Source organism: Dama dama, chromosome 19, assembly GCF_033118175.1.
Source record: "Dama dama isolate Ldn47 chromosome 19, ASM3311817v1, whole genome shotgun sequence".
In the NCBI taxonomy this organism is placed as follows: Eukaryota; Metazoa; Chordata; class Mammalia; order Artiodactyla; family Cervidae; genus Dama; species Dama dama.
The window spans coordinates 8,428,141-8,445,584 of NC_083699.1; the positions used below are offsets into that span (position 1 = coordinate 8,428,141).

The following is a 17,444-nucleotide window of genomic DNA, read 5'->3' on the forward strand; positions in this document are numbered from 1 at the left end:
ACTATGCAGTCCCAGAAAAACTACTTCTAATTTGCCCTGATGATGATAGTTTCTATGAATTTCCTAAAACAGCAATTTAACTTCTTACAGATCTCCTCCACAAGAGAATTTTGGAAATACAACGGTGGGTAGCTAGAAAAATAAATAATAACTTCATCAGCCTCCTATGTAAGTAGATTATTCCTACCATTAAACTCTTCTGTGGGAATAAGGATACCACCTAGATTTTTAAATCTTTCACTAACCCTGCTCAATCTACATAAGAAGAAAAAATACTTTGAGGCTAAATTTCACTTATAGAAGAGTCTGACAATATTTATTGTCATTTTTTGCAAGCAAATGCTCTAAAACAAGTGTCACTCTGTTCAGTTTTTTTAAAAGAATACTTTTTGTTTTACCCGTGATCTTCGGGAGCAAACCAGGATATCTGTGCTTCTTCGTCTTTATCATTCTTCGTTTGCACAGAATGTAGCAGCTGCACAATTTGCTCTTCTCGTCGTTCGTCCATGTGTACTACAGCTCTCTATTTTGTGCAAAGGAAAAAGCACCCTTATCAACATGGGAAAACGTGCAAAATCATGTGACAACTAAAAAAAATAAAAGCAACACAACATATGTTCAGCAAACATATAAGTGAAAGTTAAACTCACCCCCCACTTGCCTTCCAAACACTTTTCTACTATGTATCCATAAAATCAGCTCTAAGATAACTGGTGAAGAAAGCATTATTTATGTCCTTTACTAAAACTTTGGTGCTCTTTCTACCCTTGCATTATACTGTTATTTCTTTTTTCCTATCTTAAAATTTAAAAGATACAATTTAATAAACACAAATGTTCTGATAAAAACAAAAGTTAAAAAATGCAAGAAGTATTTTGATGGCAATGAGCATTTAAATCTCTTACATTATAAATATTCTTACTTAAAAAGTTCTCAACTTGTAATATTAATTTTGTATTCACAAGAAGGTGAGATGATTCTAAATGGCCTCTGAAACGAAATAGCCCCTGAAAAATATAGAAAAGTTTTTTGGCAACTTATTTTTAATGAGGTTTTCTGCACAATGAGGCCCCAAAGGCTGTGGCAGTGAATTCAGGAATGCTGAAATTCCAAACCTGAATCTAGCCTTTTTCTGTAGGTTGTCTCCTTCCTAACCTTCTTCCAGTTATATCACTTTTCACTTTACCTCACCTTCTGCCTGAAGAATCTCTGACACATGTTTTAGGTTTCATGACTTATCAAGGTATTTGATTTTTTGATTATTCCCCTCCTGCTCTGGACATTCTCAAATATTCTTTCAGCTTATAATTGTAAACTCCTGGCAAAGGAGACTCACAATGTTGTCCAAATTATTGAGCAGAGGCTCCGTGGACTTTATTCTCATGAGAACTCTTCAGTGAACTCCAATGGTCAAGTAATGTGAGTAGAAAACCTTTACTGTGATAAGGCATTAAGATCTACGGGCCATTTACTACTACTGTACATGATCAGTTTTCTCTGGTACACCTTTCCTCCCCACTGGCTCCTTACTTCAATCAGTTCATGACGGTAGGACTTGAACACCGTCAAACCTCTTCACTTTTAAAACAAAAACAAATATCCTCCCATGAATTCTCCCACCCCTAACTTTTCTTCTTCCTTTCCACTGTAGAACTGCCTGGAAGTGCCCCCATTTCTTCCTTTCCTTCCCTAGACACTCCACTGTAATCTGGTTTTTAATTCTACCACTCCATGAAAAGTGATCTCATCAAGGTTACCAATTACAAGTTGCTTAATCCAAGACACTCTGAACTCTTATATTACTTGATCAGTGCAGCATTTGCCACTACTGATTACTTTCACTTTTTTATATACTCTTTTTCTCCCTAAAGGATTCTCCTGGATTCCAAGACAACATCCACATCCTTATTTTTCTCTTCTCTGGAGGCTCCTTCCTAGATCTTTCAAGCTTCTCTTTCTCAGCCCATACCTTAAGTTTTTCTTGTTCTTCATTATACACCCTGAGTGCTCAGCAGGCCAGCAGTATTGACGTCATCTGAGAGCCTGTGAGAAAAGCTATATCTGAGCCCACCCGAGTTCTACATTTTTACAAGATGCCAGGTGATTCAGGTTTGAGAAGCAATGGTCTACAGATTTCAGGCCTGTCCCCAGCACTATTCCCATTCACTTCTATATCCCAACTACTAGGCATAGTCCCACGAACTTGTCAAGTGTTCACCTGCAGTCCAGATTTCTCTAGGCATCAGACCCACAGCCTTCTACTTCCTTGAAACCACCACTTATATGCCCTGTAATACCGCACTTGGTGTGCTTAAGCTGATCCCATCGTTTTCCTCCGATGAGTGTGCTCTTTGTAGTCATTAGTGTCATTCATTCACACCTGCTTTCCCCTTCCTCCAGATAAAATCATCTTGAGTCTATCTCCTAAAATACTTGAAGCGGTCCACTTCCTGCCATCTCTACTGCCAATGTCCTAATCCAAGGTGTCATTCCTCACCTGAATTACTTCAGGGGCTACTTAACTGGTCTCCCCGTCCCAGGATTGTCTCTCTTCAATTCATTCTCTATACTGCTACCCAGAGTGAATTTAAACACAAATCTAACACTTCATTTTTGCTTAAAATGCTTTAATAACTTGCTTGAGTTCTTAGGGGAAAGAATGTCAGAGCCCTGCTTATCTTCTAGTCCAGGACCTTTCATACTCCTATCTGTACAATGAAAGTATCATGACCAACATTAAAGGGGGGCAGGCAGAGGGGGCAGAAAGGTAGAAACAAAAACAAAAGCCCCAGGCAATGTACAGGTAATTATTATTTTATGAAACGTCTTGTTCAGTTATACATGAGTACTGGGTTGCAAATTAAAATATAGTCCGTTTTGTGCCCTCCTCAGCCACGTCCTTACTTGTTCAGTTCTTTGAACACATTCCTCCCGACCTCTAGGCTGTGGTGCATGCTGCAGCTTCTGCCTAAAAATCCCATTCCAAGATCCCAAGTCACAAAAACAAATATACTTTCTCAAGTTTCAGCTTAAGGGTTTCTTTTTCTAGGGAACCTACTAGGCTCTTCCTAATTTGAGTTAGGCGATAAGGCCATAGCTTCCTTACTGAAAGTGACCAAAAAAAGAGATAAGCTGAGCCAAATTATTGAAATATTTCAAAAAATTGAAATATTTAGTAGAGAAAATGGAGAGATAATTTTAGAGAATGGTATAAGGACTATAATAAAAAAGCAAAAATAAAAGTATGTTTACGAAAGTTTAATTACACCAGGTTCGGAAACGAGCTCAGAAAAGTATGGTATGTAGAAGGAAATCTGATATGTAGAATCTAAATTGCCAAGATTCCTGGAAAACACATTAGGATTCGACTGAAATTTATGAGACTGAGACAAGTGACCTGGTTTTCAAACTGTCAGCTAGAGAATGAGATGATCTAAGGCTCTATAAGAGTCAGATTTTATGGGAAGGAGTAGAAGACCAGATAAGATTCAGGGACAAACAAAATAGTGGCTTGACCTATGGTAACTATTGTGGAGATAGGTGGTTAGATTTGAGATATATTAAGAAGGAAAACAGATTTGCTGAAATCAAAGAAGAATCAAAACAAATCTCATTTTGGCCTTGACAAATGAAAAGATGCCAGTGACGTACTAAAATGGAGGTTTTGGGAGGTGGTGGAAGTCAAGAGTTTAGTTCATAATCATGCAACGTACAACTGGCTTCAGGTGGAAATAACAGATTTTCCTGATTTGCTTAACGTTTCATCTGTTTAGTTCTTATTTTTCCAACTAGACTGTAAGCTCCTTGGATACTGTTGAGATCTCCATAGCATCATCCATAAAACCTTGTGTAAAAAAGGGGGTAAAAAAAAATTTGATAAAGAGTTCTTGGGAAGTTACTATGTATATTCTCTAATACTAATCATTGAATCATTCTCCCAATTTCAAGACAACTTAAATGTGCTTCCCTTAACTTTAAAAAAAAGTTTGCTCAATGAATATGCTAATTTTTGCATGTCAAATAAATATGTTGTTTGAAGAATAATGATAAGTTGTTAGGATAAATGGATAACGCTCCCCCCCCCCCCAAATTCAATAAAAATGACATGGATAAATGGAAAACAGAAATGAGATGACTGAAACACAGACGCCTAAATGGTGATTCAATCACACTCCGCATCTAATATGAAAGGTGCTTTTTAAGTCAGTAGAAAGCTACTGTAAAGCTCATATTAAGAACACTTCGGTTTAATCATATATACGTAATTATTAAAATAGGCCACTGTGGGAACTTTAATGGTTCCTTTACTACAAACAGGTGTTTAGTATACAAATCAAAGAACAACTGCCAGCTGAGACAAAAGACTAAACCAAATCAACTCTCGAAACCTCTTCCACTTCTAGGATCCTAGGTTTCCTTCTCAAAGAGCTGCTAATCAGCAGAAATCTCCGCAGCCCACCGTAAAAGTAAAAAACCTGAGTTTGTGCCTATTTTAATACTAAAATGAAAGCTGGAAGGATCTACATTCAAAATAGGGCTTGAAAGTTTTGTTCCACGCAAACCTGTATTAATGTATAAAACCGCTATTTTAGAGTTCATCAGGCAGAGAACTTAAATGAAACTAACATTATCATACCAGAAAGGATAGCCAGAGATACTACGCGATATCCAATAAAGTTAATTCCGGACGGACCTTTAATTTAATATTTGGTTCCCAGTTCTCTGTCTTTCAAGCAAAGTATACTCTTGGCCCGCTAAACCTCAACAGCTCCAGGTAAGATGCACATGGCCAACGTTACCGCTATAGTATCCACCACAGGAAGCTTTAGTACTTGCACTTCACAAAGCACATACCCCAGTTAAAAAAAAACAAAAAAGTTAAACAAAAAGGGGGGGGGGGGCGGAAGGCTGGAAAAGAAACCTGTTCAGCTCCATCCTCCCTCCACTACCGAGTCACAGTTTACCTCCTGCCTCTCTGCTTCCTTGTTCTTCTGGCCTTGTTTCTTCGCATACCATAAGCCGATTTCGCGGCCTTTCAGGTGCCCGGGATGTCGGCCTCGGCCGCCTCGACCACCCCCTCCGCCGCCACCACCTCCAGAGCCTCGGCTCCCCCCATGGCCTCCTCCATGGTTGCCTCCATAGCTTCCTCCGTAACCCCCGCCGGAGCTGCGGGGGCCACCATCGCGGCCCCAGTTCTGATGGTAGTCATAGCTCATTGTCCCAGCAGACCTCAACTCGTGAGTACCTGCAACCGCTAGAAATGGCGACCGGGGCCGGAAACCGGTACGCGTCCACTTCCGCTTTGCTTCCGGCGCCCAGCGCAAGAGGGAGGGACATTGAACGTCACAAGCAGACGTTTCCGGTGACGTCAGAGGACTTCGGCCCGGGAGGTCCCCGGGTTGGCTCAGGTGAAATGTGTGTTGTGCTCAGAGATGTTTACCTCTGTACCTTTGGAGGGAAAGCCGGCAGGAGGCTCAGGTTTTCTTTACCGAAGTCCAGCATGTGAGGAAACGGGTTTTGGGTTTTAGTTTATTCTCTTGGGAGTTTGCTTCCCAGTAGGCCCTGTGAACGTCGGTTGGCACAGTAAAAGAACCTGTGAGTCGAATGTTTTTCCCCCTAAAGTCTTTAAGAAATTAATTCCTTTTTAAATTTTTGAACTAGTGGCTATGGCATGAAAACAGCCTCGCACCTGTTTCAAATCTATGATTAAGTATAAGAACGTTCCTGCCTCTCTTAAAGGATTGTCGTTATTTATTACATTTATCTAAAGGCATAAGATGAGCCTGCTTACCCAAATTCCGTGCAGAGAACTTAGGCAATTTAAATAAAACAGCAGTTGAAGATTCCTATGTTCAGGTGAAGCTGTCTATTGCTGATTGAGCAGGCCCTTGAGTATCTTCTACGAGCTATTCTTGAATAATCAAGTGGCTTGGCCACACAGGTTTGCAAATTTCCCTGGGAATATCTGGTTCATTTGTACATTTACTGATTTAAAGTTGCTGGAGATATTCACTGAACAAGACAAGTCTGGCATCAACTTTCATTTGCTTACAGTCTTTAAGAGAAGATAAAGGCAAAAGAAATGTACGTTTTGAGTTAAAGGAAAATGCCATATGAAGGGTTCAGAATACTTCTCTGTGGCAGAAAACATTAGTTTGAACCGTGGCATTTGAATTCCTGAAATCTTTTAAATGCCTAAAAACACTGCCTCCCAGAAGAACTCAGAAGATCTTTATTGTCATAAATCCCTTCCTTGGGAATGTAATCAGAGAAGATGGACTAGATGGACTTTTGTCACTGGAGACTGCAAATCAGCATCACACCTAAAAAGACTTGGTAACAAAAATATCATATCTTCCATCTATTCTCATAAAAGCACATTTATCTTTTGTAAAAAACATTTGTTTTCCCATAAATAGCTTTCTCCTCCTTCCCTTCCCTAAAAGATTGTACCTAAGTGCCAAGTTCTAACCACTGCCTTGAGGCACAATTCTGTGAACTCCTGTAGATATGTGATTAAATCTGTTTTGTGTGCATGTGGGTGTGCTTACCTGTGTCTGACTCTTTGTGACCCCATGGACTGTAGCCCACCAGGCTCCTATGTCCATGGGATTTTCCAGACAAGAATACTGGAGTGGATTTTCATTTCCTTCATTTGCTAATCCATCTTTTGTCAATTTAGTATGCCAAGTCCCAGAGAACTAAACATAGGAGGGTAAAGGGAAAAGTTTTTCCCCCACCCACCAATAGCCATGAGATGTTATAGCAAAAGAATATAATTTTGGAATCAAGTTATTTCTTTCTAAAGAATGAGAGGGTAAGCAGTAAATTATTACAGGGGGATGGAATGTTGTACATGAAGAAAGATGATGAAAATGTTGGAGAGTGAGAAAATTCCACACTGAAACTTAAGAAAGTGATGGTTAAGGCCAAAGTGATGGAAAGGAGCCTGGCCATAAAAGACCTTACATGTCACAGAAAGAATAATACATTTTAAGTCAGCAAAATATTATTTTGACTGCTTTGAGTAGAAAGGAATGGAGAAGGCAAGAATGGATGTAGAGAGACTTAGGCTGTGATTTTGGGGAGACAGAATGGGATGACAGAGCAAGATGGAAGATGGGAAGGACTGGAATTAAGAAATACTAATGGGAAAAAGATGGTCAAGATTTGGTAATTCACTGGATGTGGAGAATTAGAGGAAAGGGTCAGGTGACTCCCAAGTTGAAGATTTGAAAGATGATCCAATGGGGAGGTACTGTATCCTAAAATATAAAGAACATTGGATGAGGAAGATTTTGGTGGGGGGAAGTTAGAGGGGGAGGCTTGAGTTAATATATATAAGTAATAATAGAGTTTGAGGCACCTATGAAACATATAAATTGATGTCTAGAAAGCAGTTGGTTATATGAGTTAAAAGTGTAGCGAGAGAAGACTAAGAGTATGTTTTGGGAGTTCTTAGCTAATATTAAAATTATAGGAATGAATAGTTCAAATAAATGTACCCATTGGGCACACTTGATGTACACACCCATTGATGTACAAGTATGGGAATTTTTCAGTATAGGGCTAGATAGTCATTGGAGATGATAGGAACAAAAGAAGAAGGAAATAGTGTGGATTGTTTGAGATAGTGTTTCAAATGACACCAGAGTGCTTGCTCTCTCTTTCCTCAGAAGGAAGGCCATGTGAGGACAGAGGCTGTCTACAGCCAAGAAGAGAGCTCTTACCAAGAACCAAATCAGTTAACACCTTGATCTTTGACTTGCATCTCTGATGAAACGTTACCTTAATCAGTGAATGCTTTCCTCACTAAAATATTTGAAAACAACACTTCTTCTGTCATTATTCCTTTATTTTATTCTAATTTTTAAAATTACATCTGGTGCCTATTTTATGTCAAAATACTTAGCATTACCTGAGATATATCATATGCATATATACATATATATGTGAAGCACTCTATATGACCTATATAAGAGCTGTATATGACCAGTGTACATATATGTAGTGAAGAGCTTAATCCTATCCAAAGAGAGCCCTGACCTTTGCTCTTTTGGGGAGGTAACTAAACACTTGGAATGTTATATGTGATAGAAGTGACTTTGTTTGAGTTCCTTAGATCAGCCAGGTAGTAAAAATGTGATTTAGTGTAGTAACTTTGGGTTATTCATTCCATATAAGCTTGACCTCCTGAGGAGCTGGAAGCTGAGATCAGTCTTGTGAGCAGTCACCCATATCTGCCCTACTCCTACCATGATGAAGCCCCATGAAAGTCTGCACGGCAAGATTCATTCCTTATTGGCAATATTCCAGTGTGTGATCACACATCGATGCTAGGGAAGTAATGCTGATCATGACTCCTCAGGGAAAGGAAAACAGAGGCTCCACACTTAGGCCTTTTTTCTGGATTCTGCTGTATGTGCTCCTTCTCTTGGCTGGTTGTGATCTGTACCCTTTCCTTGTAACATACCATAACTGTGACTACACAACTTTCAAGGAGGTCTGTGAGTTCTTTTAGTGAATTATTAAAATTGATAGTGGTTTGGGGAACACCAGAACTCACACATGATGTCAGATGTTAGGAAAGTCTTTACAGCCGAAACTAACACAACATTGTAAAGCAACTGTACTCCCCAAGAAAAAAAGTCAAAGAAGTCTGTGTACTCACAGTCTAGTCACAGTATATATGTGTATACACACACACATATATTTCTTTTGGTTTTGTTTGCAGTTATAATCCTATGTACCTAGAATAATTTTTAGCATGAAATAGGTATTCACTAAATATTATGATGAATACATGAATGAAAGTGGCTGAATAGTGTAAGAAATTAAGAGAAAATCTGTTTATCTATTCAGTACTACAGAACTACCTTGAGAAAAAACTTCCAAATAAGGCATTACCAAGCCTTTTAAAAATTATGTTCTGATTAGTACTGTGATATTCGCTATCTTCAAAATGATTGCCTCTGTCAGTCATAACTCTTGGAAGTCTTTGGGATTATGTAATAGGCTTTTATATTATTGGGAAATCTTAGGGATTATGTCTTTTCAGTTTATAGGAGTCACCACCAGGTGGTGATATTTTTATTAAGTAAACAGTTTTTGTCTTCAGTTATATCAATCTGTGGAAAAAAGAGATAAACTATATGAAATAGAGCATTTATTAATAATAAGAACAATATAACAATGCAAAGGTAAGATATTTAAACATAGCACAAAATATCTGTAAGGATATGTCCTATACCAGAACACATTTTTACAATCACAATCACATTAAAGAGTAAGCAGATTTTATACTGTTGTAGTCGAACTTTCCCCTCTCTTAACAGGGATTGATAGGAGACGTTCATGCTTTGGCATAGGCACCTGTAGATTTCTCTTGAGATCCACTCCTGTTGCCTTGGAGTTTGAAGTGTTACAGGTTACCAACGTGATGCTGATTACTCTATGGCTTGAGGGTAAATAATCCTGGTATTGTATCAATACAACAGAGCTTTTAAGTGTATCCATCATATTGTTAATTCAACAACCAAAGACAATTAAATGGGAATATCCTACTGTTTTTTTGTTTTGTTTTCAGTTCCCCCAGCAGAGGCCCAAGTCCTGTGAAAAGAAAATGGCACACAGGAGAGAAAAGGACTGTTACTGTCTTACAACCAAGTCCTTATGTTCTTTAAACCGTGATTTTCATCATCTCCTTTCCACTCAAAGTGCTGCAGTTATTAAGGAGCTGCCTTTACTATTTTCTTCATTTTTATTATGATTCTGTTTGTAATTTCCTTGCTGGTAGAAATTATACTGTAAGCAGCAAAATCACTTTTCTGTTTTATAAAGTTATACATCTAAATTTAATATATCAAAACCCATCTTTTACAAAGCATTATTAGAATATTCAACTTCTGCTTTTATAACAGGCATTTAACTCTGTTGATTTATACTGTCGGATTAATCTGGCCATTTGTCATATATTAAATTAACCCTCAAGTTTGATCTTAAAAAATATTAAATTAACTATATTTGTAATGAGAATACATCTGAATTTGAATTTATATGATATGTATTATTTTAAGCTTTGTTTACAAACATTACTAGTGGCATTACATTTGCTTAATATATTAAATTAACCCTCAAGTTTGATCTTAAAAAATATTATCTTAAATTAACTATATTTGTAATGAGAATACATCTGAATTTGAATTTATATGATATGTATTATTTTAAGGTTTGTTTACAAACATTACTAGTGGCATTACATTTGCTTCCCAAGTTTAAATAAGGATATATTGAGAAGTTAATGAAAGATAGGGAAAATCCATTGAGATAATTATTTTGAAAATGATTTCTTGGTAGCAAAAAAAATAATCTAAAGATAAAACAATCTGAAGGATTATGTCAAGTAATTTAGAATTCTGATTCAACATAATGAAACGGAAGTCAAAATAAATCATTTAAAAAAATAATTCTGTCAGTAATAACAAAGATATATGAGTAAAGTGAGAGTGTACAAAGTTTAAAACTATAGAATGTCAATCTTAATAACTTTGAAAATAAACATTTAAGTAATACATTTAATATGTTTACACAAAGATCAGAATAAAGCAATTTTAAAAAAATCTCTTCTTAATTTTTGATATGTACATTCCTATTATTCTAACAAGGTGATATCTGCATTTTTGTAGTGTAACACACTTAAAAATTAATCTTGAAATATATACCTCACAATCAATAAATTATATTGAATTGTTTCTTTGCTTGAGGCACACACATCTTTGGGAAGGAAATGAAAAAGCACCTAAACTTGGAATATAGGTGAACTAAAATTTTCTATGCTTCAAGAGTGGCTAAGGAGGTTTGCCAAATCTGCAGCTTTAGAAACAGACCCTTTAATTTGGACTTAGAGGATTTTTTCCTCTGCTCTACCCAGAATTTTGTTACTCTGCTTGGGTGTACCTCACAGAACTTAATCTTGGAGTGTTTTTTTCCTAGTTTCTGTTCAAATAAACAAAACACTTCTAGAAATGATAAGTATATATTTACAACCTTTTCCAATATGTTTAAGAGCTACTTCCAATTCTACTTCTAACATACAATATATTTATATTAAGAGCAGTCAACATACTGAAAAGATGAAAGGATAATACTCATATTTAAGAGAGAGATTAAAAAATCAGTAAACAATTTGTACTTTATAGAAATGAAGGGAACAGCTAGGTACAGACTAGGGACATGCATGTTTCAGAGTTGGAAGCTTATTTGCTATTTTATGCAGGAATGTAGTTCCTAGAAATCAGTATGAAGCTAAAGCAGTAACTGTAATAAGCTTGCTTTGCTAGCCACATTTAGGCGAGCCTCTTCACATACAACACACTCCAGTACTCTTGCCTGGAAAATCCCATGGACGGAGGAGCCTGGTAGGCTACAGTCTACGGGGTCACAAAGAGTCGGACACGATGGAGCGACTTCTTTTTCTTTCTTTCTTCACATACAACTCAGTTTCGCTACATTCCTTCCATTCCCAAAGTGTCATTTCCCCCTTGCAGTAAGGGCCAACATTATGTGTCAAAACACGCGCATGAGAACAATATTTTCAATGACTTTATACAATTTTCTGTTTACTCTGAGGTTGACAGATATAGGTGAAAACATTAGTAAACTAGACCAGGGTTTTTATTTAGAAAAGATTTTTAGAAATCGGATAAGAAACAGAACCTTTTAATTGCCACAGTGAGTGATCGGTAAGGAACACAACAAAAGCACTTCAGTGTTTGCACTAGTTTCAGCTGTTTGTGCTAAAAATAATTAACTATTAAGTCTGTTAAGCTTATGTGAACCAACGAATAAAAAAGAAAATCAATAAGCCTCAGAACAAAGGTGTTAGTTTAGTCACTTGAAGTTGCAGAGCCATTCTTGCCTTTGTCAGGAGAAACGATCACTAGTCACCCTTGCTTTCTTCTTCTCTTTTCCGGTAAGCTTTATTTAACAGCTGGATTTCCTCCTGGTAGCCAACAGTCTCGTGGCTCTGCCTTTTACTGTTCTGCCTATGCGCCTCCACAGTGTCTGGAATGGAGATGTTGATATCACCATCGGGATTGGCGGTGGGTAAAAAGAGAGAATATGAGGCTGTTTCCCCTAACTCGCAGGAAACGAACCTGTTCTCCTTCCGCGAGTATCGCAGGGAAGGCGATCTGACCTGCGTGGAGGACTGACTGATGTTGCTGACGATTGACACCGTGTCCAGGGCCTCTTCGTTATCACAGATTTCAAGAACCTCCAAGTGTATTTTCACGCTGGTGTCCGCAAACGTGGAGGCAGAATCCTCTGAGTTTGGTTCATGGCCAACACTTTTGGATCGGTAGACTTCTATTTTCTTGGAGGCTGGGGATATTTTTTGCCCTTCTGCGCTCACCTCATAGGTAGACAGAGATAGGGTTTTCCCGGTCGGGGCTTGGAGAGACACGGTCCCCTGGAATGCGCACAAGGGGATGGCCAGAGCACCTCCGGAACGCTGGGGACACAGACAAAAATGGTTATTATTGGAAACTAGTGTCTGAGAGGGGGCCATTTCATTTTTCCATCATTTTTTTTTTTTTTTCATGATAATAGTAACGTTTTTTCTGTTTCAGACTCATTTCCATAGAAACCTTTTACAGATACGGGATTGAAATTCTGTCCTCAAAGCTCTGCAGTTTAGTTTCCTCTAGGTCAAATACGACATCTAAATGAGACCAGTCAGAAACCTATCTTTGAGGATAAGGGATCTATTTCTACAGTTGAAAGCAAAGTGTGTATACTGTGGCCAGCAGGAGTTGGGCAGAATAGAAGGATAAAGTCAAATGTATGTATACACGTCGGAATTGCTTTTATATTTTTGTTACATGTTCAATTACATTAAAAACTTTTCATAGGTTGAGAGAAGTGCAGACTGTTATCTGAATGCACTTTCCCCCACTTTGTACACCAGAGACAGTGACAGTTGTGAAACTGTGGTTCAGATTAAATATAAAGAGTATTTCAACTGCAGATCTGAGCACACGGTCGAGGAACCAAATGTCACCAGAACTGTGTGGTACAGTGTGCTTGCTTTTCCACAGAAAAATCACAGTTGTTAAAGTAAACCCAGTAACAGAGAACTGCCCCACACCCCTACAAAACTTTACATTACATTTTAAAGTATTAACATTTTGGTTTTAAACTGTACTCACCACTGAGAACTGCATAAGAAATAAAGATTAATTCTTCCAATAATGTGTACTTTATATTGTTGATTCATGCCTTCATACTTTCAACTGACTTTTTTGATTACGTGTTCATTTCAGACAGTGACAGTGTCAATCACTCAGTCGTGTCCAACTCTTTGCAACCCTAAGGACTGTAGCCCACCAGGCTCTTCTGTCCATGGAATTCTCCTGGCAAGAATACTGAACTGGGTTGCCATTCCCTACTCCAGGGATCTTCCCAACCCAAACTTGGTCTCCTGCAGATTCTTGACGATCTGAGCCACCAGGGAAGCCCAGTTAGTTTCAGAAGAACAGTAATATGCAAACTTCTAGAGCACTGGTTCTAAAAGCTAGATCTCCAGACCAGCATTATCAGCATCAGCTCATCACTTACAAGAAATGCTATTTTTGAGTCCGACTCCAGGCCTACTGAAATAAAAACTCTAGGGGTGAGTTTCAGTAATCTGTATTTAGCAAGCCCTCCAGGCGATTCTGTCACATGGGTAAGAGTCACAACCCATGGCTGTAACTAAAAAGATGTTGTTAGTCCAGAAGAAGGTGGGGTAAGGGGATGGTTAGCAGACACTTTATATATATATATGTCTCCACCTATAGAGACTGGAATTACTCACTGGACTGGCTTAAATGTTTCTTTCACCAGGGGAATGGGCAAGAGGGCTCATAGCATTTTGTCAACTTAGGGTGATTGCCCTTCCCAGTTTGTCTGTGGCTGTCTCAGTTCCAGCACTGAAATTCCTGCATCTAGGAAGCCTCTCAGTCCCAGGGAAACCAGGACAGTTGGTCACCCTATTTGCCATAGACCTGTGAGTGGCTAGGTGAAGCCTAAGACCAGGGTCCTCTATTAAGACACTGTGTGGATTCTTATGGTAAAATTTTTAAGGGAGGATGCATCATGAGCTTCATTCAGGGTGCCTTCATGTCACACCCATTGAATTTAGGGACCAAGAAAAATACAGTCTAGGACACGTAAGACACATCACTAGTCTTTCCCAGTTAAATACTAAGGAGAAGGCTTCAATTCTGTTTATCCATAAGGGAACCTGGGGACCTAAATTTAAGGCCTTGCACCCTAAAGAGCCATAAACTTTGAAAATTTACACCATAAAGTTAAGTTTGCCCTTCTACTGAGGCAAAGAAACAACTTTACCAACTTTACTTGTATAACTGAAACAGGAGACAGAGAAACAATACCTAAGTTCGGTACTGCAGCAGAGCATCGTTAGAGTGGTGGCAACTTTGGGTAAACTTTACTTATTATGTGTCCATCATTCGTTAAACATTTCTGAATACTGTCTGTAAGATTCTGAATTTTCACTACATGCATCCAAAGACCTCACATATGACTAAGTGGGAAAGATATGTAAAAAATAAAAATTTCAGCTCTATCTATCCTAATAGAGCAAGGAGGCAGTGATCAAGACTATCCCCAAGAAAAAGAAATGCAAAAAGGCAAAATGGTTGTCTGAGGAGGCCTTACAAATAGCCGAGAAAAGAGAAGAAGCTAAAGGCAAAGGAGAAAAGCAAAGATATATCCATCTGATTGCAGAGTTTCAGTGAATAGCATGAAGAGAAAAGAAAGACTTCCTCAGTGATCAATACAAAGAAATAGAGGAAAACAATAGAATGGGAAAGACTTGAGATCTCTTCAAGAAAATTAGAGATACCAAGGGAACATTTCTTGCAAAGATGGGCACAATAATGGGCAGGAACAGTATCAACCTAACAGAAGCAGAAGATATTAAGAAAAGGTGGCAACAATACACAGAAGAACTATCCAAAAAAGATCCTAATGACCCAGATAACCACGATGGTGTGATCATGGTCACTCACCTAGTGCCAGAGATCTTGGAGTGCGAAGTCAAGTGGGCCTTAGGAAGTATCACTATGAACAAAACTCCTGGAGGTAATGGAATTCCAGCTGAGCTATTTAAAAATCCCAAAAGAAGATGCTGTTAAAGTGCTGCACTCAATATGCCAGCAAATTTGGAACACTCAGCAGTGACCACAGGACTGGAAGTGGTCAGTTTTCATTCCAGTCCCAAAGAAAGGCAATGCCAAAGAATATTCAAACTACCACACAATTGCACTCACCTCACAGGCTAGAAAAGTAATGCTCAAAATACTCCAAGCCAGGCTTCAACAGTATATGAACCGTGAACTTCCAGATGTTTAAGCTGGATTTAGAAAAGGTAAAGGAGGCAGAGATCAAGTTGCCAACATCTGTTAGATCATCGGAAAAGAAAGAGAATTCCAGATAAACATCTACTCCTGCTTCATTGACTACGCTAAAGCTTTTGACTGTGTGGATCACAACAAACAAGAAAATTCTGAAAAAGATGGGAATACCAAACCATCTTATTTGCCCCTAAGAAATCTGCATGCATGTCAAGAAACAACAGTTAGAACTGGACATGGAACAACGGACTGATTCAAAATTGGGAAAGGAATACATCAAGGCTGTATATTGTCACCCTGCTTATTTAACTTGTATGCAGAGTACATCATGTGAAATGCTGGGCTGGATGAAGCACAAGCTGGAATCAAGATTTCTGGGAGAAATATCAATAACCTCAGATAAGCAGGTGACAGCACTCTAATGGCAGATAGCAAAGAAAAACTAAAGAGCCTCTTGATGAAAGTGAAAGAGGAGAGTGAAAAAGCTGGCTTAAAACTCAACATTCAAAAAACAAAGATCATGGACCATGGGATCACTGGTCCCATCACTTCATGGCAAATAGATGCAGAAACAATGGAAACAATGACAGACTCTATTTTCTTGGGCTCCAAAATCACTGCAGATGGTGACTGCAGCAATGAAATTAAATGACGATTGCTTCTTGGAAGGAAAGTTACGACAAACCTAGACGGCATAATAAAAAGCAGAGACATTACCTTGCCAACAAAGGTCTGTCTAGTCAAAGCTATGGTTTTTCCAGTAGTTGTGTATGGATGTGAGAGTTGGATCATAAAGAAGGCTGAAGGCTGAAGAATTGATGCTTCCGAACTGTGGTGTTGAAGAAGACTCTTGAGAATCCCTTGGACTGCAAGGAGATCAAACCAGTCAATTCTAAAGGAAATCAATCCTGAATACTCATTAGAAGGACTGATGCTGAAGCTGAAGCTCCAATACCTTGGCCACCTGATGCAAAGAGCTGACTCATTAGAAAAAGGCCGTGATGCTGGGAAAGACTGAAGGCAGGAGAAGGGGATCACAGAGGATGAGATGGTTGGATGGCATCACTGACTCAATGGACATGAGTTTGAGCAAACTCTAGGAGATGGTGAAGGACAGGGAGGCCTGGCGTGCTTCAATCCATGGGGTTGCAAAGAGTCGGACACGACTGAGCGACTGAACAACAATAGAGTTAGGACCTCTGGTAGATTTTATGTAGGGGTGTCATTTGAAATTGATCTTAAGAATCAAGAAAACATTGACAGTTTTTAAAGCCTTGCTTTCTGAGTAGTAAGTTGTGAGTTTAAGGGCCAACCTAAAAACTTTCCATCCTGAGAAAAATCCAGAAACTTCTGTTTCTTTTCTAAATCAAAATTGACCAACACATTATTTAATCAGAAAATTTGGCTGTCATTTAATAATGTGAATTATATGTACAACCTTCTTTCTTCTGAGAGCTAGTTAACTTGAAAGCAACCCTTCTTACCTTATACTTTATCTCAAGGAAAAAAATCCCTACATCAGTACTCTAAAAATTGTTCCTAAGTTTTCTCATTAGCATGGTACATTCTATAAACAAACTCCTATGGAGTATGGTAGTTTAAAAAAGATGAGATGGGAAAACTAAGTTGTCAGTGCCCAGAAGTATTGGCATATCTCTTAAAAAGAATTTTCACTGTGGAATCAACAGTGTAACTGTATTTTTATATGTACCAATTTGCATCACTGATGAGCAGTTAATATCAAAGCAAAAGCAAATATGGTATTTTTTTGCATCTGATTTTGTACATCTAAATACTGCAGATTTCAATAGCTCCTCCATGCCAACCTTATTTTCAAATGAGAAAACAAGCTTTACTGATTTATCAAATGACAACTCATTATCACTGGCATTTGAGAGCTGCATAGTGCCAGTTTAGCTAAGTATGAGGACTGGTTATTCTGAAATAGTACAGAGTCCCCAGTTATCAAAATTATTTTGTGAAATATCCCAAAGACTATGATTGAGAGTCACAGAAGTAAAAACA

The 17,444-nt window shown here is 38.3% G+C and overlaps 2 protein-coding genes across 2 annotated transcripts in view; both read right to left on the reverse strand.

Moving 5' to 3' along the window:
• DHX36 (DEAH-box helicase 36) overlaps positions 1-5,280 on the reverse strand; it is a 43,401-nt gene extending 38,121 nt beyond the window's left edge. The window contains exons 1-2 of the mRNA XM_061168170.1: positions 4,965-5,280; positions 399-523 (exon numbers count right to left, since the gene is read on the reverse strand). Coding sequence (XP_061024153.1) covers positions 399-523; positions 4,965-5,216 — 377 coding nt within the window. The 5' untranslated portion in view covers positions 5,217-5,280. The remainder of the gene's footprint in view (positions 1-398; positions 524-4,964) is intronic.
• A 6,161-nt stretch (positions 5,281-11,441) lies between these two features.
• Positions 11,442-17,444, reverse strand: part of GPR149 (G protein-coupled receptor 149) — a 79,638-nt gene continuing 73,635 nt past the window's right edge. The window contains exon 4 of the mRNA XM_061167853.1: positions 11,442-12,511. Coding sequence (XP_061023836.1) covers positions 11,939-12,511 — 573 coding nt within the window. The 3' untranslated portion in view covers positions 11,442-11,938. The remainder of the gene's footprint in view (positions 12,512-17,444) is intronic.